This window comes from Magnolia sinica, chromosome 5 (genome assembly GCF_029962835.1).
Source record: "Magnolia sinica isolate HGM2019 chromosome 5, MsV1, whole genome shotgun sequence".
In the NCBI taxonomy this organism is placed as follows: Eukaryota; Viridiplantae; Streptophyta; class Magnoliopsida; order Magnoliales; family Magnoliaceae; genus Magnolia; species Magnolia sinica.
Genome location: NC_080577.1, coordinates 103,787,698 through 103,813,331, shown reverse-complemented (window position 1 = coordinate 103,813,331; position 25,634 = coordinate 103,787,698). Strand labels below are relative to the sequence as shown.

General features: G+C 38.4%; 1 protein-coding gene across 4 annotated transcripts in view; it reads left to right on the top strand.

Moving 5' to 3' along the window:
* The window catches only part of LOC131246500 (uncharacterized), a 42,154-nt gene extending 25,319 nt beyond the window's left edge, over positions 1-16,835 (top strand). For 3 of the 4 annotated variants that reach the window (XM_058246696.1, XM_058246694.1, XM_058246693.1), the window contains 7 exons: positions 2,242-2,420; positions 7,108-7,351; positions 7,560-7,658; positions 7,953-8,098; positions 8,319-8,426; positions 13,548-13,636; positions 16,057-16,835. In XM_058246696.1, the coding sequence (XP_058102679.1) occupies positions 2,242-2,420; positions 7,108-7,351; positions 7,560-7,658; positions 7,953-8,098; positions 8,319-8,426; positions 13,548-13,636; positions 16,057-16,582 (1,391 nt within the window). In that variant the 3' untranslated portion in view covers positions 16,583-16,835. Of the gene's footprint in view, positions 1-2,241; positions 2,421-7,107; positions 7,352-7,559; positions 7,659-7,952; positions 8,099-8,318; positions 8,427-9,057; positions 9,219-13,547; positions 13,637-16,056 lie in introns of those variants that run through there. The other variant, XM_058246695.1, reaches the window with a different exon arrangement.
* The last annotated feature ends 8,799 nt before the right edge of the window (positions 16,836-25,634 follow it).

Genomic DNA, 25,634 nt, shown 5'->3' with positions numbered 1-25,634 from the left:
GTGTGGACCCCATCATGGTGGAGCATAGCTTGAAATATCACTGATTGGACAATCATAAGTTATGATTTGATCTTGCCCATTAAATTTAGAATGCTGACATTTGCCTGCCTTTGTAATGTCTGGTAGATGGACAATTGCAAAATTAGGATTGTTGGTATGATTTTGGGCTATGCTCCATTCATAATGGGGCCCACAATACGGGATTGTTTGGATTGATGCCCATGTATGCCACTTGTAGAGTGGATGAATTGCCACCATTTGACTAGGGACACAACTGCAATGGCCTGGGCCCAACTCGCCAGTGTTGGGCACTTGGGTTTGGGCTCTCTTGAGTCCTGCGAGTTGGACCTGGGCCTAAAATTCAGGTCCATAACTAATTTGGGGGCCAGTTCTGGGCATTGCTTGTCATGGCCTTAAAGCCCGGCCGTGCCTAGACATCAATTATATGCATGTGATTGTTTTCTAGACTGTAAGCTCTGTGGTTTCTAGCAGAGCAGCTTGGATCTCATACAAATGACATACTATGTTTAAATCATTGATATCTTAAACAAAACAAATCCGTCAATACCCTTTGTGTATGAGCTGAGTTTGGATCCTGGCCAGCTCAAACATAGTGAGATGGTTTGGCTGGGCTGGGGCCTCCATTTCATGCCATGGGTTGGACAGGCAACATGATTCTGGCAGATGTCAGGCTTGGGTGGAGATAGGCTGAGATGGGCCTGACTCAGCCCTAAATTAGTTGCAGCTCTCTTTGATGTGCAAAGCACTCTTATCTACACAGATGGCACACATGTACAAGAACCATTCATCTTCTGGCTCTGCTATGGATGGTCCATACCTCAAAAATCGCTCTCATCTGACAATCCTATACACTGGTTGGAGGAATTTTACTCATTGATTGTGGACCATGGGTTAGATTTTATTGTAACCATCACTTTGTAAATTTCAAGTCCTTTCGTTATATTTTTGGTATGGTCCATCCATGGTAGGGCCACCAGATGAATGGTACATATCTCATTCATGCAGGCCATGTGCATAGAGATGGAGGATGCCTAACGTATGGGTCCAACCCTAGATCATGTTCTGAAGAAACAAGGCGCTATAATGTTAACTAACCAATGACTTTTTTTTTCTTTCAAAAAGAATGAAATGGTGTCATATGAAAGCATTCCTCATTGAATATCTGGTTGTTTGGCTTTCTTGCATTTATTGCTTTCCTTTTGACATGATGGAGGTATTTTATTGTAGAGTACTTGTTCAAGGGCTGAAATGAAATGGTCCTTTCATGCTTATGAGTTTATTTACTTATTTATTATTATTTTTTTGCATTCAATTATCCTTGCCAATGTATATTATTTAGAGCTTGTTCTTAGAATATCAGTCCACCCTACACATGGCAACTATACACATTGGTGGTGCATCCGATCATCCATCTTATGGGCATTACTATGAATGGCCTAAGGGCCTGTTTGGAACATGGGATTAGGTGGTATGGAATTGCATTTGGTCCAATGTAAATTCCATGCAGCGTTTGGAAACGATGGGAAAGATTGGATTAATCCAGCTATCATATCATCCAGTCTTAGCAGGAGATATGGCGGGATTTCTAGTGGATTTCAAAATCCACTACATATGTGGCCCCACATTGATGCATGTGTTTTATGCACGCCATCCATCCACACGCGCCTTTTACATGTGACAATCGAGTTGCATATGCATACAGGTGATCAACATCAGTTGTGAACTCTGGTCTGTTTATTACAATTCCATGGTCCACCAAATGCAGGTTTTACTTCATACAACATATTTCCCAAAGGAAGAATATGATCCCAAATGTGGGATTGGACAATCAAAATACCATGGTATTTCCATATATATAATCATTGTGTAATAATGGTGTTAATTCCACCTAATGCAATTCAATAACATTTGATCTTGCGTTCCAAACGGGCCCTAAATGTATGAAAATCTACATGATTGGTCAATCCCAACCATCTGATCCATGACCCTTGAAAGGATGGTAACTTGCGGAAACAGTCCATGATCCTCATGAAATGAGGACATTTCCAGTTGGCAGTCCATGGGAGGGCACACCAAATGTACGGAAACTGACCTACCTACCTCGCAGCCACATTACAGCGGTGATGGACAATAGGCACATCTTGATGGATAGGAAATGTTAGTTTATTTTCAATTTATGTTCTGTTTACTAAGAAAAAGTTAGAAATTAATTGCATGTAGATACACGGGTCTTGGCTGGACTTGTAAAGAGATGGCTACAGGAGCTGAAGGATGAGATAGAGGAACCATTGCAAGCTTTCTTTCTCTTCAAGAACAGTCTCATAGGCTCTGTGAAGCAGATCTTCTGCAACTTGTTTGCTTCTGCCACCCATATCATTGATGGTTTCAGCCCCTGCCAGGTACTACACATTCTGTGCCTGTCTTTCACTCAAATGCTTAGGAGCATGCATGTAATACATAATTGCATGGTTAAGAATATGCCTGATGCCAGTACATTTAATCTCATTTTGTTTTGATTTGTTAGGACTAATCTCAAAGTGAGAAAAGTCCCCAAAAACAGCTGTATTTGCTGGTTGTGGTGAACACATGGTAGCCTTTGTAAAAGGCAAAAGCATTGTTGCCTCCGTGCTCACCACTAAGGCTATAAATGTGTTGTATATGACAATATTCATATCTGACCTGCTTAGAAGTCTGGTAATCAGGAAAATCTTTTATCTGAATCTGATTTTCTCGGGTCAGATATGGGTAATCGGGTAAATGGATATCCATTGCCAGCTCCATATACAAGCTTTCGGCCTGAGCATTGTAAAATTCTTGTTTGATTTACACTGGCAGAATTTATCCCTAACTGCCCATTTGGTGGCTGCTAGTTGGATTGGTTAAATTCACCCTATCAATGTGATTTTAGGACTCCATCCAAAATGGGTCCAAGAGCTTGGATGATCTGTATTAGGATACGTGTTTACCATGTAGGCTGGAGGATTTAAAAGGTCCTCATGCATCCAAAATGGGACCCATTAGACTGCTGATATGACGGGCCTCACTGTAGATGTAGTATGAGCAAACACTTTCTATGTTTGTTGATTCTATCCGATCTATCACTATGATTATTTAACATTTTAGTAAAAAATACTAGTAATTGGGTAAATTATGAAAATGCCCTCGGGTAATTGTGTAAGCAGATACGGATATGGTAATATTGGTATCTGATTTGCTTAAAAGTTGGGTAACTAGGTAAAAGATCCCATATCTGAATCTCATTTTCTTGGGTTGGATATGCCATGTAATTGGGTAAATGGACATCCAATGCCAGCCCTACTCACCATGCAACTGCATATAAGTTGATATTGTATACATAGATTAGAATATTGGTATCGTATAGGCCGATACGGCCATATCGTATCTGTATCGGTCGGATACGATATGCGATATGGGTTCATATCAGCCCATTATGAAAAATTGGTACCATATTGGTCCATATTGGTCGTATCGGACTGTATCGGCACCTATATTTTATAGTCGTATCGGTTTCATCTTATACAACTTAAAAAGACTTTTTTTTTTCATTTTTCTCTTCTTTTAATTTCTTTGCAGAGAGAGATTGTTTTAATGGCATTTCCGACTAGATCTAGATCAGATTTGAAGATCAAAACTTGTTTTTTCGTATCAAATTGAAGAATCGAAGCTCCTGGGTCCGGTTGTACAAAAATAAAAAAAGGGTAAACAAATATATATATTTGCTGTTTCGATTTGGAATCCTATTGAAACAACAATATAAACTATTTCGATCAGATCTTGGTTGATTTGATTTGGATTTGGGGTATTTTTTTTTTTTTTATAAATTAATTATTTATTTACGCATGTATTTTCTGAAAATTTTAGAAAATTTTTACTAATTTTTTTTATGATGCTTGAGGAGTATTAAAAGATTATGGATCTACTGATTTGTGGAAGATTTGGGTTTTAATTTTAAATTTTTTTAAATTTTTTTTTATTTTTTACTTTTTTGATTTATGTAAGTATTTTCTGAAATTTTCAGAAAAAAAAATTTAAGTTAGATTTTTTCTGATTTTTGTTATGATGCTTGATGAGTATTAGAGGACTATGGATCTACTGATTTATTGAAGATTTGAGGATTTTTATTCTTTCTTTTTTATTATTTATGTAGGTATTTTCTAACAATTTCGGGAAAAAAATTTAAGTTAGTTATTATTATTATTATTATTATTATTATTATTATTTTAATTCTTATTATGATTCTTAAGGAGTACTAGAACATGGATCTACTGATTTATTGAAGATTTGTGTTGTGTTGTGTTTTTTTTTTTTTTTTTTTTAAATTTTAATTATTTTAAATTTCTCTTTTATTTATGCATGTATTTTCTTATAAAAAATTATAAAAAGGTTTTAAAATCTTTTTTTTTTTTTTTAAATAAAAAATTCTTGCTATGATGCTTGAGGAGTATTAGAAGACTATGGATCTAATGATTTCGCACATGCATTGATTAAAAAAAATATTTTCTACAATTTTCTATTTTCGAGGTAATTTTTGGGCATTTTCTGTTTTAAAAATAATTTTAGAAAAATTATATTAGTTGATTATTAATCATATTAGGAATATATGATATCAATTCTTGACATATATCGACAATTTATAAAAAAAATAAATTCAGCACGACACCTTATAGTAGGTCAACTCGTCAGGATAACATTCTTACCAAAGAATGATCCAATACATCATTGACTACATGGTCAAAACACAAAAAAGATATATTCTTGAATATCTCATTTTTCCTATTTTTCTAATATATTTCTGCATTTTTTTGCTTAATTTTGTTTTTTGATTGATACAGGCTGATATAGCCCTGATACTGATATGTGATTGTATCATTTTTCCGCCTGGCGAATACAATGACCAATACCATCATTCAAAACCATGATTATATATTGACAAATTTGTGAGATGCCACAAATATTGTCTAGTTATGTCCAATCTTATAATCAAGAGGAGATTGGTGCAACAGAAGTCCACATAAAAGCCTGATCACCCTAAGATTGTGAATGGTCCTTCAGGTGGGCCCTGTATTCTTCGATCTCGATGGGGATATGATGCAATATCTACAACCCCTAAATATGGTGCTGCAATGCAATGCAGAATTGCATACATAAAATGCATATTTGAAGGTCGTTTTATGTCCAGAAAAGAAGACGGAGAACTGCTTTTCCATGCCTTCTCTATAGTATTTGTACTGTACAAAAGATGGACCTCATTGTAGACATGATATAGCTCAAAAATGGTAACCGTTGACTCCAATCCATGTAATTTTGCCCATTGAATGTGGACTGATGCTAATTCTCTATGAATGTGTTTGTTTAAATGATGTAGAGAGATGCAAGCTTCGGTTGGCTCTGTACAATTGGTTTCATCCAATGGCATCAGTTGTTTTAGTTGCTTATGTTGGCACTTGGCCCTTGCTACACATGGCCAATAAGAACCCTCTGCATCCCTTTTCTAGTCAGTGCTTATACTTCCCTGTAACATGCGTGTGCACGGGCACACACTCACACATATGGGTTTTGCTAACACTTCCACCTTCATGGGGATGTTAGCAATGCCCCCCAAATCTTTTAAACGACACATGGGGTGATCTATTATTGACCTGAACCGTTCATTCATTCATACAACTAGGAGCAAGCCATGGTGCAAAAATCATGCCAATTGGGTTATCCTACGCGTCTGATTAATAGCACGAAAATGGACAATCAAGATTGACTAGAGAAACAAAGTAGGTCCAATAATCTTGAAACATCTACTAGATAGATCCCACTTTGTATTTCTTATGATTCTAAAGTACCACTTTGATTTGATTTTTCTAACCACGTGATTATGGCTTGTAAACAACAAACAGTTGTAACTGGCCCCATTTGAAGGGTTAAGATCATGATCATCTGATTGTCATGATTCTTGCACCATGTCTTGTTCCTAGTTGTATGAATGAATGAATGGTTCAGATTGATGTTAGGTTACCCTATGTGCCATTTAAAAGGTTTGGGGACGTTGCTAACGTACCCATGAAGGTGGTGACGTTAGCAAAACCTTACATATATGTATTTATGTGTATATCTATCTACCGGTATGTATATTTGTATGCACGTGTGGTTATACACAGTGTTTTGAATAGTGTTCGTGGTGTAGCGGCACCATCCATAATGTAGCATAGCGTAGCTACAATGTTATGCAACGTTAGCAAATAGTGTAAATCCCCTGTAGCGTAAGCGTAGCGCATGTAGCGTAGGAGTAGCATATGTAGCGTACACTATGCTTATTATTATTATTATTATTATTATTATTATTATTTATAAGTGATAATTGTATTTTCTACTTAATACTCATGATAATTGTATTTTCTACTTAATACTCTTAACCTGTGAGATTTTAATTTCTTTTCATACTTGTGACTTTTGGTTTCAATTGGACATTATTAATTTAAGTAGTTTGTTTGGAAAGTTGTTGATGTGAATCATGTGATAATGATTTGATTTGGTCTATATATGTGAATTGGCTTTTGATAAATGATAACTAGTAACTTGTTTGAACATTGCCTATACTCGAAAAGTGAATCATCTTTCAGGCATTTTTATTTTTATTTACTATTTATCATATTTCTCGTATTTTTAAAATTTAAAAATAAAAGTATCATGTAGCTTACGTTACATGCTACGCTACTTATGCTATATGCTACAGAGGGTTGAACGCTGCACAACACGCTACAACTATTTAAAACACTGGGTTATACTCAATGATATCCATGGTTGGGTTCATTCCCAACCACTAAGACGGGATTCAATCTTGCGTGCAATGTCTTGTTTTTTGATCAAAATCTGTTTGTAAAAATTGTAAAGTCTATTGACTGAGATGGCACATGTATTCCAAGTACAGATACTGATCATGATGGATGGTATTCTTATTTGGGTGAAGTAAAGAATAAATTTGAGTAGAAGTATTTGATCTTGTCCTGAAAAAAAATAGTTAATGTTTGAGAGGTTGTCATGAAGATAATTATATTTACAGGAGCATTTTTATAGGCATGCAGGTGTCATGGCTTGCCTGTAGATGGTCCAGTTGGTTACCAGGCAAAGAGGCCTTCTTCTTGCCCGGTTACGGCCCATGAGCTTGGAGCATGTGATTTGGTCGAAAATGCAATGAGGGTAGGAGAACAAACAATCCTGTTCCTGCCCTCCTTCCAGAGCTGTCCAAAGCTCCAACGAGTTTCGACTCCCATTGCTTTCAATGTCGTGGAGCGCACCAACTTGGTTTCTCTTAGTGAAGGTAAATCTCAGGCTTGCTTTTGTTGCTTTTAGACAGTCTTATTGGAATCTCAAGAAAAACGCTTGACTCAAGAAGTGAAATTCGTGATTTGGGTGAGTCATATTCTTTTGAACTGTGTGAACAATGTCATCATCATCATAGCCTTGTTCCATCTCTATCTTAGAATTTTAAATTATTTTATAATCCTCCTTTTCGTCACTGTAAACAGGTGTCGTAATGGGGACTTCCTGTGTTGTAACTCCATCAAGTTGTCATGAGATGGAATCTGCTTCAGATGGATATGATAAGTCAGAGCTGAATATTCAATGTGGGTAAACCTTACAGATAAGTTCCTGATTTTGGGTGTGAATTTGCTAAATGCGTCAATGTTTCCTTACTGTTTTGAGTTGGGATTTGGGGCTCTTAAGATTTCTTTAGCTTGAATGCACACACACCTTGAATTCCTGTTGTGGGCTATGAATAGTTTGTTGATGCATGTCCTTGCTTTGAATTCCTAACTTTACTGTGAATATTTCTTTCATATTGGCTGTTTGTTACTCTCTTTGGATCTCTGATTTGGGCTGTGCATATTTCTTTGATCATGTTCTTTCTTTCAATGCAGTATTCCATGGGCTTTGTCAAACACTTCATTCTCTGGATCAGGGATTAGTATGCTCGTCAAACTGTAACACAGGAACCATGTGTGAAGCAACCTTCCAGTGCTTCTACATTCTTCAACCTTCAGATAAGGGGCCAATGCTTCTGAGGGTAAATCTTTTTCATCTTTCATGCTGATCCCCATTCTATATGTTTCTTTTTGGTTTTTCTTTTTCTTCTGTCATATGTTGTTGAGGTAGACCTTAAGCCTCTTTACTTGTTTTTCCTTTTCATCCCAAATGAAAAGCCATCATGATTTTTTTTTTGTACATGTGCCTGTGCACATTCATGTGTTTTGTGTGTTCGTTCACCAACTTCATGGATTTTTCAGAGGCTTGCAGCATCAGAGGAAATTTTGCCCATTCCTGATACCATTGAATCGATGGATCCTTCGACACCCAAGGAGATAGAAGACTCCATTCAAGCATCATTATCAAAGGTAAGATTCCATTGTTTGTAGCTTGTGTATTTGTCCAGTTTTCGCTCCCATATGTTTTCAGTTTTTCCATTGCTTTTTCGGTCACATCTGTTGAAGTGATATCTGTCAGAAGAACTTAGGACATCGGTGCCAAATTCATTGAATTACACCATGTGCTTTGGAATGGATCAACTCTATGGTTTGCAACTCCTGTCATAACTTAAAGACATCAGTGCCAAATTCATTGAATTACTCCATGTTCTTTGAAATGGATGAATGGGTTTGCAACTCCCTGAGTGTGGTGGTTTTGAATATTGGCTATGACATGGGCATATCAGCTGTATGTAATCGTATCAGGCACCCCAGTAATGCCACACGGGGATGAACCGGTCCATTACAACAAATAGGTTGTATCAGCCTGTAACTGCTGATACAGGCTGATATAGCCCATCTCGGTGCTGATACGAGGTCAATAATAGCTGATACAACCATAAATTGCCCATTTATTTCTAATTTTTCTGTCATTTTTTCACTTCTTCATTTCAAGCATGGAGGAAGCTTAGAAACATTATAGACTAGATCTGGGCCTATTTTGGAGATCAAAACTTTAGTTGCAGGATCTTTCTAACTAGGTGCCACTCCTGGTTTGCAGTTCAGACTTGCACTCCTGCTCCCTCTGCCTAGCTGTTTATGCTGGCTAAAATGTTGAAATAGATGCTTCTGCACTCTTGCAACCAAACTTGTTTCTCCTTCCCTTCACACTTCATGCAACAATAATCACAGTGGGATTCGACGAATCAAAGTGGAATGGGCTATTTTTGGAAAAAAAAATTGGAACGAGCGATAAACCTTCACTTTTTATTTTTTATTTTATTTTACATCTTTTTATCGTATTTCAATGTAGAGGGCCCTAATATGCATAATAATGCTTGATTAATGATTTGTGCTGAATTAGGGCCTACTTGGTTGAAGTAGTTCAAGTTAACCGACAACATTCTTATCAAAGAATATCCGATACACCATTGAATACCCGTTAAAAACAAAAATAATGATAGATTCTGGTGTTTCACATTTTCGCCCTGCTTTTCCAATAAATTTTCAAGATTTTGGACAAAAACAATTTAGCCAAAACAAGCCCGATACGGTCTGATACACCTTGTATAGCATCGTTTTTGGGACCGTCTGATACACCTCCCAATACTACATTTAAAACTAGAGCTGTACATGAGTCGAACTGAGTCGAGCTTGGCACAGCTCGGCTTGGCTCGGCCAGTAGCTAACCCCAACTCGAACTTGGCTCGGCTCGGTCCTCGAGCCTGACTGGCCGGCTCGGCTCGGTTCGGTTGGCAGCTCAGGCCAGTTCGAGCCTGTGCGACATTTTCTCAAGCACATAGAATTTCTCACAAAATGCAAAACAGTAGTAGCAGTTTACAGGTATTTCATCAAACACTTGGCAGGTAGCATCAAAATCAAGATATGAGGGTAGTTTTATAATATAAAGTTTTTATTTTATTTTATTTATTTTTTATTTTTGTAGTGATTTGTTTTGTATCCATTCCTTCCTCGCCACCAGCCGATCCCACGGAGAATGCATGCACCTGAAACAACACTTCGTTGAGTCATTTCATCAAACACTTGGTGAGCAGCGTCAATATCAAAATAACCGAGTCACTGAGCTGATTCGAGTTGAGGTTCGATCCGAGTCAAGTTGCGCACCGGCAAGCTTGAACTCGGCTCAAAATTTTTTCGAGCTCTAAAATCCAGCTTGACTTGGTCTGAAGTCAGTTTCAAGCCGAGGCGAGTCGAGCTTTTCCGAGTCGAGTCAAGCGAGCTGACCGAGCTAACTCGACTTGTGTACAGCTCTATTCAAAACCTAGACTTGAACACATGACATGTTATAAGATTTTAAGCAGTTTTGTAACTAAGGGTGCGTTTGGAGGCACTATCTAATTGATTTGAAGTTATTAGTTTAAGAAGTGGAAATGACTTTCCTTTTGCAGAACTATGATGGTCTGAGCTCTATACTGCAATTATGTTACTTTTAAGTTGGACTTGAAAGAAAGGTGACTGCAATCTGTGGGCTACTCATCATAAAAATTCTAAGAAACACTATTACTCCTCATTTCCTCTTGATGAAAACTGAATATTCACAATTTATTGCACTTGCACATCCAAATGCAGCCTAAACAAGCCAATTCACGAATAGAACAAATCAACTCTACTAACTTAGAGAATAAATGGCACAGATTGAACTAATGGCAAGCTAAAAGCCCTCGGAATTGGATTTACTGGGAATTGCTTGAATCATGGAAGCTACATGGGAGTTGAACCAAACAGAATTGTGAAGTTGATTATAATGATCAGGACCTATGAAACTACATCAAGGCCACATTTCTCAGTGTTGTATAGAGACTAGGTGTTAGACACGGGGAACCTGAAAAACCCGAAATAGTGACTTGTCCTATAGATATCTAATGACGTAAAAAATGTATTATTTATGTATGTATGTATAACATATAGCTTTATAGATCTACATAGCTAAAAACAAACTAAGAACTCAAGTACTTAAATACTGCTAAAATATAAGAACAGATAAATTATGGTTTCTCAACCGTTGCAATCGACTTATATTCAGCACCTCTTCAAGTGACTCACTTCTCTACAATAGGGTCCTAGAGAGTTAATCTGGTGGGTGTTGGGAAAGAAAGGAGTTTCATGAGAATGTATTAAAATGATGAAGGATGTGCATGAGGGAGCCGTAACAATGTGAGGACCACTAGTGGAGAGACAAGTGAGTTCCCAATTACCATAGGCTTGCACCAGGGGTTGGCATTGAGCCTATACATTTTTGCAATTATTTTATTATTTTATTTTTATTTTTTTTATAGATGAGTAAACGAGGCATTTGCAGGAAGAGATCCTATGGTTTATGTGTTTTTTTTTTTTTACAAATGACATAGTTTTGATTGACAAGACGAGGTAGGGCATAAATACAAAACTAGATTTATAGAGGGGTGCTTAAGAATCTAAGGGGTCGTTTGGCACCATGGATTTGGGGGGATTTGAGGGGATTTCAAACCCCCTGGTTGTTTAGCACCATAAAGTAACTGGGGGTTTCAAATCCCCTCAAAGATGGGGTTTGAAATACATGGTGAGAGCTTGGATTGCATCTAAAATACTTACCAGAGTTGCATATGTAATATGTATGTCACTAAACTATTAAACTATTGTGCACATGGACTCACACCTAAATTTTGGTGTGTCATCTAATGGTTGGAGCAAATTTCATATAATCATCATGGCGGGCATGTAAAATCAAGGGTGGACATCTCTCTTCTAATTGTTTCCTTTGGTATGACCCACTTGGTCTTGAATCATAGGCCAACTTTTTTTTTTTTTTTTTTTTCCGGCCTTGGACCTAACATGGGATTATACATCTAATGAACAGAGTGGATCTCACATACACATCATGTTGGGCTCTGTCAAAAATCAAGGGCTAGTGTCCATGTCCCCACTATTTAAAAATATATAGAGATTTCAACTGATATATTTAAAAAAAGGATTTTTATGGGATGCCCACTCTTGATTTTTTAGAGGGCCCTCCGTGATGTTTATATGAGATCCACTCTGTCCATTAGAAGTGCAATCCCACATTAGGCTCACGGCCAAAAAATTAGGTTGACTCGGGATTCAGGCAGACCGCACCAAAGGAAACAGTTGGGAGAGATGTCCACGTTGATTGTTATAAGGCCCACCATTATGATTATATGAAATCACTCTAACCATTAGATGCCACATTGGCCCATCCTTGATTCAGCTGGGCCACATCAATGGAAATAGTTTGGAGGGTGAGTGTTGCCTCGCATACTGTTTCCAATGATGTGGTCTACATGAATAATGGATTGGGCTGATTATTGGGCCCTAGGCCTAACATGGGTTGACTCACCTAGTGGTTAGGGTGGATTTCACATAAACATCATGGTGGGGCCAACCTGAGTCACTAACTCCTTTTCTTGTATCGGCCCACCCAAGCCGTCGTTAAAAATCTAATGGAAGGTAGTCCAATGGCAATTGCTTGGATTAGTGAGGTAATCTATTGAAAACCTTTTCAAAAAAGGCACCGGAATATAAATACAATAGTACTATATATTCTCTCTCTCTCTCTACACACACGCGCACACTATAATACTATATATTCTGCCCAATTGAGAATTTACTGTCTACAGCGGAAACGGAGAAGTTAATTTATCTTTATCTGCACTCACATACAAACAAAGGCAGCAACTATTTAAAATTGCGTTGAGAAAAATAAGAAATTTAATTGAACCTAGTCATAAATCTAGGAGATTCAGATGGATCTGTTCTAGGTGTTCTCTATCAACACTTTTCTTGGAAGACAAGCTGGGTTGACCCAGACCATTACTGGTATATAAATAATAGAAATCTGACCTGAGTTCAGCACACCAATTCCCCAATCCAATGTGCTGTCCTCAAATTAGACACATGGCAACACTGACCATGATCCGGACCATTCTTTGGGTGGTCCAACTGATAGACCGCTGAAAATCCTACCCATCTAGTTCAACATCTTGTTCAGCATGACTGTTGTGAATACCCTTTCCTACTGCCCATTTTAGTAGCCACCAATTGGATGCTTAAGATTGTCTAGTCAGTGAGATTCTTTTACCAAGGTGAGATGTAATTGATGAACAGTCTGGGTCATTGGACATTGTCCCACATGTCCAATTCGAGGGCATGCACCATGTATTGCTGTGCCGTGCTTGGGTTATGTTTAGTCTTTAAATAATAAGTACAATGATTATTAGTTGTAGATAAGAGGGGATGTATCTTTTCTCCTCTAGAATCTTTTATCTATAATGATAATTGGCTACAAGAGATAACTCCTCCCTAAACAAAATAAAATCAGAAAAGATACACCATCACCTCTAAGGATATGGTGCTCCACATGACAACTGAATGTGTACTCTCACACTCAAATATACTGCAACATACGTATACTGAAGACTGTATACTCTTAACATTAGTAAAAACTACTACGAAAGATTGGACGTCAATGTTTTCTTTTCCTTTCTGCAGCTGTGATCAATAACTAGACCAGAATTTTTGCATACTTCTTTCCAGGTGGAGCTAAGAGACTACAACCCTCTTCTTCATGAGAGAGGGTTCCACCCAAAGCTAAACTGCCTTGTAAAAGAGAGCCTGCATTTTGGGTAACTTCCTATTTTCACTTCACTTGAAGCTTCTTCCCTAACATACATTAGAAAGTAGTGGCAGTCTTTTCTGATAATGGTAGGCATATGGATAGAGTTGTCAAGTTCCATGTGATGGCTGTGTACTGGGCCTTGGTTTGGCTGAGCTGGCCCATCTACTTCTCAGAACAGGCCAGAAATCAGGCCTATGCCAGCCTGCTGCCTGAAACTAAGGCCTAAGCCCCATCTGTGACAGCCATAAACATGACTGGACCTGCCGTTGATGGGTCTTAGCAGAAAACATTCCAAATTCCAAGACCTAAACCTGAATCCAGCTTGCTTATCTATCAGTCCAAGAGTTTAGAAACTGGGCCTCATCCAATGGGTTGTGTGCAACCCAAAGTGGGCCCAGTGACTGCTACAGATGGATCTCTCTTTAGAGAATTCTACACTCCTTAATACTAGGGATAAGTTGTTGCATCAAAAGCACTATGAAATAGTTTTAAATTTTTATTTGCTAATCCATCATCATTATCCTCATAGCCTTTTCCCAACCAATTGGGGTTGGCTACATGACTCCTTTTATGCCATTCCACTCTATCAAGGGCCATAACTTCAGTTAGATCATAGTTCATCAAGTTTTTTCTTACTACCTCTATCCATGTCCTTTTGAGCCTTCCCCTTGCCCTTCTAGAGCCTTCGACTTGCACCAACTCACTCCTAACCAGTGCAGTTCTTCGTCTTTGTTGCACATGAAACCATCTAAGTCTGCTTTCCCTAAGGGCCCGTTTTGCCGGGTGGATTGGAAGGGATTGAATGGTACTTGGGTGGATGGCATGGATTTCTAGGTAATGATGGTGTTGTCAGTGGATTGTCTTGACATCCATGGGCTTGCTCTATCCCTGGATTGCTATATCCAGTCTGTTTGGCACGCCCGGCCAATCCTGGGATTGAACCTTCCCATCCCTTCCAATAGCTCGAACCAAACACGTCCCAGGAAAATTTGAACGGATTAGGGTGGATTGGATGGGATTTAAAGGTAATGATGGTGTTGTCAGTGGATTGTCTTAAAATCCATGGGATTGGGATCGGATCACCAACTCTGTTTGGCACGCCCGGCCAATCCCGGGATTTAACTTCCAATCCCTCCCAATACCATCCAATCCCTTCCAATCTGACCGGCCAAACGGGCCCTAATCTTATTACCTAGTGGTGCTACTCCAAAATTCCCTCGAATGCATACATTTCTAATTCTGTCCTTCGTTGTCTTGCCACTCATCCATCTCAACTTTTCCTTGTTTCAGCTACATTGTTCGGAGATGTTTCAGTCACTTTAAAAGATAGGCCCAGGTTGATTAGGTTCACCAGCTTTTGCAATTTTGGGCACAAAAATAATGCAAAACTTTCCGAATACTAGCCAATTAACTTCCAGCTCAGTTTAGTTGACTCTGTTTCACTGAGCTCTAAACCTGAGTCTGGACTCAGATTTCCTAACTTTATTTAGTTATGTTGTCAAATCTTTTATCAATTAGGTCAGAGTCAAGATTTCTGAGTTTAGTCCAGCCTAAGTAACAATTAAGTCCAGAATCCTAAAATACTGGGTTTCTTTCGGTTTGTGATCCCATGAATAGTTGGCTGAGTGGTTCAATCAACTCTGCGAATTTCCATTCAACTGGACCCTGTTTTGTCGCTACTGAGTCAACCTGAGTTCAAGGCTGAAATAACTAACAGAAAGAAGGGACTCATTGTGGCCATCATTAGCAAAGCAAGTGCATCTCTCTTTATAGCATTACGAAAATGATGCCAATTTTCATTCAATTTCCATGTTCTTGGCAGAGTCATAGGAAGCACCCTCGTTGTATGCTGGAGTGACTATGTGCTTCTTGAGCTGAGCATATGCACATTATGCTTTTGGTTTCAGTTTGTACAAGTAGGGTCTATGGTTCACTGATCTGGCATGCTGGTTTGTTCAGCTCCGAAGTGGCTGGATCATGCTCTAAATATCTCTTGAATTTAAATCCACCATCCACGTATCTTCAGCCTTTTTTTGGGCTGAATGTGAAACACAGACACTGCTGCTTATCTCTTAGCTATCTATTTGAGGGTCTTAAGTTGTAAGGTTAAGATTATCTATAGAGGAGATTTTCAGGGCATAGTCTGTGGTGGTGGTGAAGTGGTCCTGGATCAATGAAGCATGGATCCCACTCATACAAACTGAAAACCCAGGCGTTCCATGCATCCTAGGATTGACATTGTAAAATTCCTCTGTTTGCTAATCACCCCACTCAATGGTCAACTTTCTATTCTTTCTTTTGTTCTCTATTTTTGAACTTGAGGAACCAAACCTGGCATCGTAACTCCAATGAAACTAAGTTGACTCAGCTGAGTTGTGAGCATCATTTGACAGAACACATCTAATCTTATCAATTGTGTGTTTCCAGATCAATACCACCAAAGAGAACTAAGACCCGCTCCAAAGAATTAAAATTCAACTCCCCAAATCCACAGCAGCCTTCAGATGTATCAACACAACCAACCTCAACAAAGACAGAAGCTACCGTAAATGCTGAAACACAATCTGTCCAAACAGCAGTAGATGTAGATAAAACAGCTGATTGCATTACAGAGGAATGGGAGCAGCTGATAGTCAATGAAGTTAGTCAAAACTACTCCCCTACTTGCATTTCCAAACCCAAGTTTGAAAACTTGGCCTCGTCAGCTTCGGACAGTCAGAGGCCGTTGGATGAGAAAACGTCGAGGATTTTGGAGAGACTAGAAGCTCCAAGAGAGCAGAAAAATAAAGGATCTTCACCTTCTGTTGTGGTAAGTAATGTGAAAAGAGATGGGCGTGGGCCCATGAAGAAGCCTTTAGTGCCCTTTGTGCCAGGCTGTGCCATGGACCAGGGGCTGAGCTTGAGCCAGCCTATCAAGCCCAATTTCCAGAAGGCGAAAAGGAAGCTGAGGTGAAAGAGGTTTGATTGAAAAGTTCTTTCAATCTTTTAGCAGGCTAAGTTCTTGTTGCAGTATGCATGAATGCCATGCATCAATTTCCCTGCGTATCATTCACAAACATACATACAACACACAAAATCACAATATATACATAAGATACGGGATGAGCGGAACTGTTTATGAAAACAAACAAATACGTTGATATGAAATGTTTGAATTGTTCATGTATGATGTATGTGATCCTTTTACCATATGATTGAGGAAATAACTACAATGTTGTTACTGTGGGTGAAAAAAAGCATGTTGGGTCATTTCATTTATTTCCATATTTATCATACAAGACATGCATACCGCTATAGTAGCGTATTGTGTAGCTGAGATGCAGCAAGCACCTTGTGTCGTGTCATGCCACGTCAAGGGGCACTCGTGCCATGAATATGAGTAATCTTGTGATGTAGAGCGGGTCGCGGAAAGTTTCATGGCCAAGATGGATCAGAAAAGGCCCGGTCGACAACAGAAGTGATCCAGACAGTCGGACCTTAGATTGGGCGTATCTCACAATCCGGAATGAGTTATCTGATGTAAAATATATGATTTTGGGGTAGAACGATACTTTAGCCAACCAAGCCTGCTACGCCGGGTTGCGCAGCCCGGAATTGTGAAAAACCCCTTGATCGACGGTTGTTTCCCTATTTTAATTTCGTTTTTACCATAAATAGTAAGTTCTAGTTTGATTATAACTCTTCATTCGTCGGGCTTTAGGAGTTGCGCCCAACGTGAAAAGAGCTTAAAATAATTAGGAGAACGGTTTGGTGAAGCCAAATAGGACACTTACTATTTTTGGCTGAAAACCTTGCGCACTAGTAGACATTTTATAAATAGTAAGTTTACTATTTATAGTAAGTTGCGAATTCTAAGAGTTTTAGTTGTAGTTTGATTCTGATTTCTTTCCCATTGCTTGGTACCCCTATTTAAAGGGTTGTGAACTCGTTTTTATGGATTGATTAATCAATTTCGAATTTATTAGAATTTATTTCTATTTTGTTGCTTTCTTTCCTCAAGGATTCGAGAAGTCTCTATGAGGAGTCCAGAGAAGCTCCGTGGATTCGGAGTAGTTATCCTCTTGAGGAAGACGGTGCTCGACCTCACGTCCTCCCCTGCGTCATCTTGCATGCCATTGTGAATGCTGTGGGGTAACCATCCAACATCATGACAAGAGCTGCAAGTGCTCAGGGCATGATATGGTGAATGGTGTTGGTATGTGAGTTGAAGCATGCCATGGTGGGATGCCATTGCAGCGATACACCGCATCAACTTGGAATTCCAAGAGCTATGATCTAGTGTTTGAATCACATGCTAGTTCATTAGTGCATTCAGGCGTAGGCAGTGATGTGTTGTGGAGCTGACTGAGGCGTCGATCATTCATGCATGTCCACATGGCAGACACTCTATCCGAATGGATTTGGATTACGTAGTGTGGATCACGGCACCGACGTCACTACTGTGTATACGTGGAAAAGCTCTGTGGGCCCACCATGATGTATGTGTTTTATCCACTGTCCATTCATTTTTCCAGATCATTTTAGGGCATGAGCTAGAAAAAAAATGAGGCGGATCCAAAGCTCAAGCGGACCGCACCACAGGCGGCAGTGGTAATAATGACTCCCAGTGTTGAAACCTTCCTAGGGCCCACCATTATGTTTATTTTCCATTCAAGCTGTTGATAAGATCACAGAGACCTGGATGAAGGGAAAACACAAATATCAGCTTGATCCAAAACTTGTGGCCCACAGGAAGTTTTTCAATCGTAAACATTCAATCCCTACTATTTCCTATGGTGTGGTCCACTTGAACTTTGGATCTGCCTCATTTTTCGGCTCATGTCCTAAAATGATATGGAAAAATGGATGGACGGCGTGGATAGGATACATACATCATGGTGGGCCCACATAGCTTTTCCCTGTAGACGCAGTACCTACGTCCGTGCTGTGTTCTAGAATCTGCAACACGAGTCCTATCCGAATTGTATCTTTAAGATTTTTCATTTTGATCCTATCCGAATCGTATCTTTAAGATTTTTCTTTTGTCAGTTTTTCAAGCAGCAGACGGATTCCTATTGCGATGTGTTTTTAAAACGTTGAGGAACACACGTAATTGCTATTGTTCATAAATCGTAGAATTAGAGCCATCCATTTTCAAATTTCGTCCAAGAGGAACCGCGGTGCATGAGGCAGGTGTGGCCCACTGAGTTATGGATGAGGCTGATTTTTTGGATTGTCGCCTTCTTTGTAGTGAGGCTCAATCAATAAACATACTCGATGGAACAAAAATACCGTGATTAGCTCCACACAAACCTATGATTAGGGTTTGCGTAATCTTCAAATTCTTCACGTGGTGTGGCCCACCTGAGTTGTTGATGAGTCAGCCTTGCAGCCAATATCTCATTTGGTAGATGGAGTAAATGTCATACAACAACATGGTGGGCCCATTAATCGTGAAAAAGTAGCAGAGCGGTTATCATGCAGTTACCATCCAAAAATTGAGAAAAATGAATAGAAGAGGGTAAAAGAAGAAATAGAAAATGGGAGATCAAGGAAGTGTCCGGGCCGTTTGTACAAAAAGACTACAGAATTCATGAATACATGACCCGGCAGCTCATCAAGTGGGCCCCACCCTGTATTTCATCAGGTCCAAAACTAGGTTGGTCAGACTCGGACAAGCAACAGCCACTGAATTTGAATATTAGATATGGGCCACTTTTTCTCCACTTGTTGGGATAAGGTTGGATGATGATGATGATGTGGACCACTTTTTAGCCGTCCGTTTTTCTTTTTGGATGTCCATGGGCTAGAACTGTCCCGCAGGCTTGATCATTGGAACAGGCCACATCGGCGGTGAGTCCCACCTGATGAGCGGCTAACGCGTGTTTGTTATCTAACCCATCTATCTATCTTCTTTCCCACCAAACCTAGAGAGAGAGAGAGAGAGAGAGATTACAGTAATGGACTAGTACCCGCCTACGGAGAGAGAGAGAGAGAGATTACAGTAATGGACTAGTACCCACCTACCGTAGGCGGGACGACAAATAAATGGCTTTGAAAATATCTCCTACGCTTTTTAGCTACTCAAATGCCGTCCAAGACTCTCTCTCTCTCTCTCTCTCTCTCTCTCTAACTTCTTAGGCTGACCTTTTATTCTACCATTCATATTCAACTACCGTGTATAAGTCACCGTGTGGGGCCCACTTTCATCTAACCCCCCTTGTAAAATGCCCCCCATCATTATGATTGGATGCCACTAGAATTAGTGCTATCTAATCACCCCTAACCCACATCATAGAAAACAGTATCTCCTTTCAATTCAACTCACATGATAGTTCACGTGATGGTTGGTCCGAGCGACCTTGATGGACAGGATTAATGACGTCCACACACTATGGTGGCCCCCACCATAGTTCCATAACTAGCTGACTTGACTCAAACTCGGCTGAGTCAACTCAACCTAGTGAGATTTTAACCCGAGTCATTAGGAAGCTCGGTACCAGGCCGAGTCTTAGAGAAGCTCATCGACTTGGTTGACTTCACACAACCCGGCATGAATCAGGCCAGTCTCCTCGCCCGTGGAGTTTTTATTGAAAATAAAGAAAATGGAGTATGGGATTTGAAGCTCAAACCTCTTGATGTTCATTCGGGCCATGTTTTATATTACTTATACCCAATTTACTTATTTTAAATATTCATTATAGTTCTAATATTTTCAATTTATAATAATTAGATATTGAGCCAAGCAAGTCTTCTAATCAACCTGACCCAGCTGAACATCGACTTAAGTTTTTAGGTTTTGAAATTATGGTCCCACTACCTTATTCTCATTCAACGAGGGAGGGGAGGAACTGGAAGTTGGCAAAGCATTGGAGTCATGCTTTGAAGTCAGCAATTGTAAACTGTCCAAATCATGGGCCTCACTGTAGGTAGGTTTTAATATGAAAAATCTTCTTTATTTTAAGATCCTAACCTCATAATTAATGGGTATTTATTTATTAAATGCTCATGAATTTTTATTTTAACCATCCATGGGCCGTTAAGCAGTTGGTCAATTATTGCTTAGTAGGTAGTACACAATGGAGGAAATGAAAATTTCGCATTTATGGAATTAATTCTTGACTTAAAATATAGTCAAATATTTCAAAATAGATTCGTTGTTATTTTTCTGGATATTTTAGTAAGTACAAAAGAAGGGAGATGACAAACTATCTCCGGGATACAGTGAACTTATAGATTTGCAATTTAATATGAAAATTTACACGTTTAAGTATTAATTAAACAAATCTCTTAGTGTTAAAACTAATATTCCTTAAAAAAAAACTTACGGGGATAAATATAAGGGACTAGAGATGCAAGTACAAAGCTATGAATAACTTCATTTACTATTTGTGTATCTTTGAATTATGTATAGGATATATATAAAACCCATAAGAATATGGTATTCTTGGTAGAGAGAGACACTTGTGTGTCTTCAAAACATCTACACACCCATTCATAAGTAACAATTATTTCACTATGAATGGATATAACAATTTTCTTATGGTAGTTATTTCTATATTTTTTAGACGGACAATTAAGCACCGGTGAAAAAAAGTTGTCACTGCATGGCAATACATGTTACTATCATCCAAATCCTAAACAACCCAATTTCCCTGCATATACTACATGTGTCACCAATGCTTTAGCTAGACCTAATTACTTCACTCCTTACTTGCACCATGTCTCGACTTCACTTCCTAGTTGCACTATGGTTTGGTGTGTATGAAGCAAGTGTCAAAAGATTTAGGTTTTTTAAGCTCCTTACACCAAAAATCGCTGGCATGACATTCTTGATGAAATTTAAATAGATGTTTCCCATAACAAAAACCCTTCCACTACCACTAATCTATATAAATATTTTTTTAAAAAATCACATATAATATATTTATTCTTTCTAAAGTAAAATTTTAATTTTCTTATAAAAACACAACACTAGCATGTACATTTATCCAAACTATTTCTTTCCTTCATGTTGTATCTACATTGAGGTCCATTTTTTGCATGTGTGATATAGAGAGGGTCACAGACACGGTCATGGCCAAGAGGGACTAGAGAAGGCCCGATCGAAGGTGAAAGTGATCAGGACCATCAAAACCCTAAAGCAGACGTATCTCACAAACCGGAGTGAGTTATTTGATGTACCATGTATGATTTTGGGATAGAAGAATTAAGCTACTTTAGCCAACCAACCTAGTCAGGCTGGGTTGCCCATGCTGGATTTGTGAGATTCCATCTAATCGACAGTCGAAAGTTCATTTTAATTTTGTTTTTACTATTTATAGTGAGTTTTAGTTCGATCATAATTCTTGATCCTTTGAGCTTTAGTAGTTGTGCCTAACATGAAAATGACTTAAAAAGTTAAGAGAATAACATGGTTAGGCCAAATTGGACAATTAGTATTTTTGGCCGAAAATCATGATGTCTAGTCAAAATCATGATCGTCTATAAATAGTAAGTTTACTATTTATAGTAAGTCATGCTTTTTAGAGAGTCTGAGTTGGAGTTTGATTCTAAAGCTTCTTCCTCGGTTTGATATCACTATTCAAAGAATTTGTAAATTCTTTTTTCATCATCAATTAATTTATTTTAGAATTTATTAGAATTTATTTCTATTTTTAATTTTTCTTCGTGGATTCGAGAAATCTCTATGAGGATTCTAGAGAAGTTTTATAGATTCTGAGCAATTATCCCTCGAGGAAGATGGTGATCGACCTCATCACGTCTAACCCTTTGTCAATGTGTTAGCTTAAAATGTATATATGTTGCATCGAACTAGCATTAGAGGTGAAAAACTTAAGTTGAAGAATTCGTATTTTACCAATTATTTTTTTAATAATTACAAGTAAAAAATTGTGCTTTTCTTTTTTAATACACACCCACCCACGGCACATGGGCTCTTGATCGACATAATCTATCTACCACTTAGTCATAAAGCTAGGCATAAAAAAAAATTCTCTTCTCTTAGTAAAATGGGCGAAAAGTGCTTTGCCTGTTTCTCCTAAAAGATGATGGGGACTTGGAGGGGAACCATGTTTTGTCCGTACCAACCCAGTCCATCCACCATACCTACCCTAATATGAAATTCATGCTGATCCACTCCTTGGGTGGGCAGCACCAAATTTTCTTTAGAAAGTGGTGAAATAACCAAAATGCTCTTTTCATATTTTAAGAAGTGTTGGAACAAAGTATTTTAGAGCCACACATAGTGCCCATGAAATCCAACCCATCCAGCATGTGGGTCCTACCATAATTATTAAATGCCTGAAAACTTAGGCTAATCTAATAATCTCGTGTCCAATATCAAAACACTTTTTCCATATTTTACCTAAAAAATGGTGAAATGACCAAAATGCTCTTTACCAACCTTTCTTAAAAGGTATCAGAGTCTATTACTGTGGGCTATTACTGTGGGGCCACGTTGTGCGTATGATATCTAACATGCCCAATATGTGAGTGTGTGTGTGTGTGTATATATATATATATATATATGTTATGATCAAAAGCCTGTACTCTCAAGTTGATCAAATCATCAAGTGGGCAACAGCGAAATACTCTTTTCACATATTTCCTAAAAGATAGTGAAATGACCAAAGTGCTCTTTCCATATCTTTCCTTAAAAGTGGCCTGAGTCAAGAATTGTGAGGTCACGTTGTACATGTATGAAATCCAAGCCGTCCATCATGCATACCCTACCATGATGATCATATACCTGTGTAACATGTTATTTCAGAGAATTTAGGGATGATCTTCCTCTCCCTATTTTCATTAATTTATAGAAAACAGCAATATACAAATATGATATGTATACAAGCATATATATATATATATATATATATATATATATATATACACACACACAATGTAACTATTAATAATAGTTAGTAAAACCACACATGCATACATTACTAGCCTTCTAACTCAAGCCAATCGTACCATTGGGTGGGAAAAGCAATTTCTTTATACTTATCCAGTAAAAAAGTGTGAAATGACCATAATGCTCTTTTTATATATTTTTTTAATGTCACATGCCATGCCTCAAAGAAAAGAGCGCGAATGCCCAGTTACCCAAAATCGACATGAGTGGGTAGAGAGAATACAAAGGAGCATGAAACAACTCTCTAAGGAACTAGGCAAAACAGCACGGTAACTTCGATAAAAGGGGTGCCTCGTCACAAAGAGAGTCGCAGTAACAAGACTCATGCGAATGTGTACCAAAAACACAAGTCTCCACAAGAGTTTAAGTGTTGTGGGTCCATGGGATTTTTTATTTTATTTTATTTTATTTTTGTGGTCCATGTTATATGTGTATGAAATCTAATTTAAACAATTATATCTTACCATAATGATCGTATGTGACGCAAGCTGATCCAAGCTTTAGGTCATGAGTAACACCACAGTCAGTTTTTTCCATATTTGTTGTAAAAGGTGGTGATATGGCCAAAACGCTCTTTTAATAATTTTAGTAAAAGATGTAGGAGTTTGAGTATTGTGGGACCACATGGTGGTGTATGTTTGAAATCCAACCTGTCCAAGAATGTAGCCTACTAAAATTATCAGCCACCTGCAAAGTGCAAACTCAAGCCAATCCACTTATCAAGGTAGTTTTTCCATATTTTACTAAAAGGTGGTGAAATGACCAAAATGCTATTTTCATTTTTTTCGAGTTGAGTGTTGTGAGGCTAGGTTGTGTGTGTATGAAATACAAACCCTTCTAACATGTGAACACAGGCCGGTTCAATGGGTGGGCATCACCATAGAAATTGATTTACACTTAACGTGTATTTAGAGGTTTTTGGGTGTGCTTTAAATTGATTTATGTGGTGTCGCGGCATGATGAGTAGGGACCCTCATTTTGGATAGTCTAGATGATGGCTACATCAGCGTCACATGTAACTATAATAAATCACCACCATTTCTTAAATGATGCAAAACTAACAATGGAGTCTAACCCACCAAGGGTGAGCCTTGGTGAGGCAGGGGAGGATGTGAGGTCGAGCACCGTTTTCCTCAAGCGGATAACTGTTTTGAATCCACGGAACTTCTTTGAACTCCTCATAAAGGCTCCTCGAACCCACGAGGAAAAAAATAAGAAAAATAGAAAATAAATTCTATAAAATTTAAAATTGATTGATTAATGAAATAAATGAATTCATAACCCTTTAAATAGGGATACCAAGCAATGGGAGAGAAATCACAATTAAATTATAACTAAAACTCTTAGAATTCACGACTTACTATAATTAGTAAACTTGTTATTCATAGACGGTCGTGATGTCTACTAGTGCACAAGGTATTTGGCCAAAAATAGTAAGTGTCCTATTTGGCTTCACCAAGCTGTTATCGCAATTATTCTAAGCACTTTTCACGTTGGCTGAATTCCTAAAGCCCAACGGATGAAGAGTTATAATGAAATTAAAACTTACTATTTATAGTAAAAACGGAATTAAAATAGGGAAACGACCGTTGATCTGATAGTATTTCACAAATCTAGCTTGTGCAACCTGGTATATGAGGGTTGGGTGGCTAAAGTAGTTTGTTCTACCCCAAAATCATACATTTTACATCCAATAACTCATTCCGAATTGCGAGATACGTCTGATTTATGGTCTGAGAGTCTGGATCACTTCTGTCTTCGATTGAGCCGTTTTTGATCCATCTTGTCCATGAAACTGTTCGCAACCTCTCCGTGTCACTTGGGCCTATTTGGGATGAAGCTACATGCAACAAAAGTCCCATAGCCCTGCCTTAATGCATGAAAACATCACTCTCTCCAGTAACTGAGCTAAACCATGTTAAGATATTAGCCTAAAAATTAAGTAAATTCAAGAACTTAGGTGAGCCACACTTGAAAATCGACCCAAGTGTCAGTGTAGCCCACTAGAGTTGAATCCGCTCCTTCATTTAGACCACGTCACAAAACGGGTTAGGTCGACTGGTGGAAGGAGTAATCTCACAAATGTGGTAGAAATTCGAAAGTCGTCCTC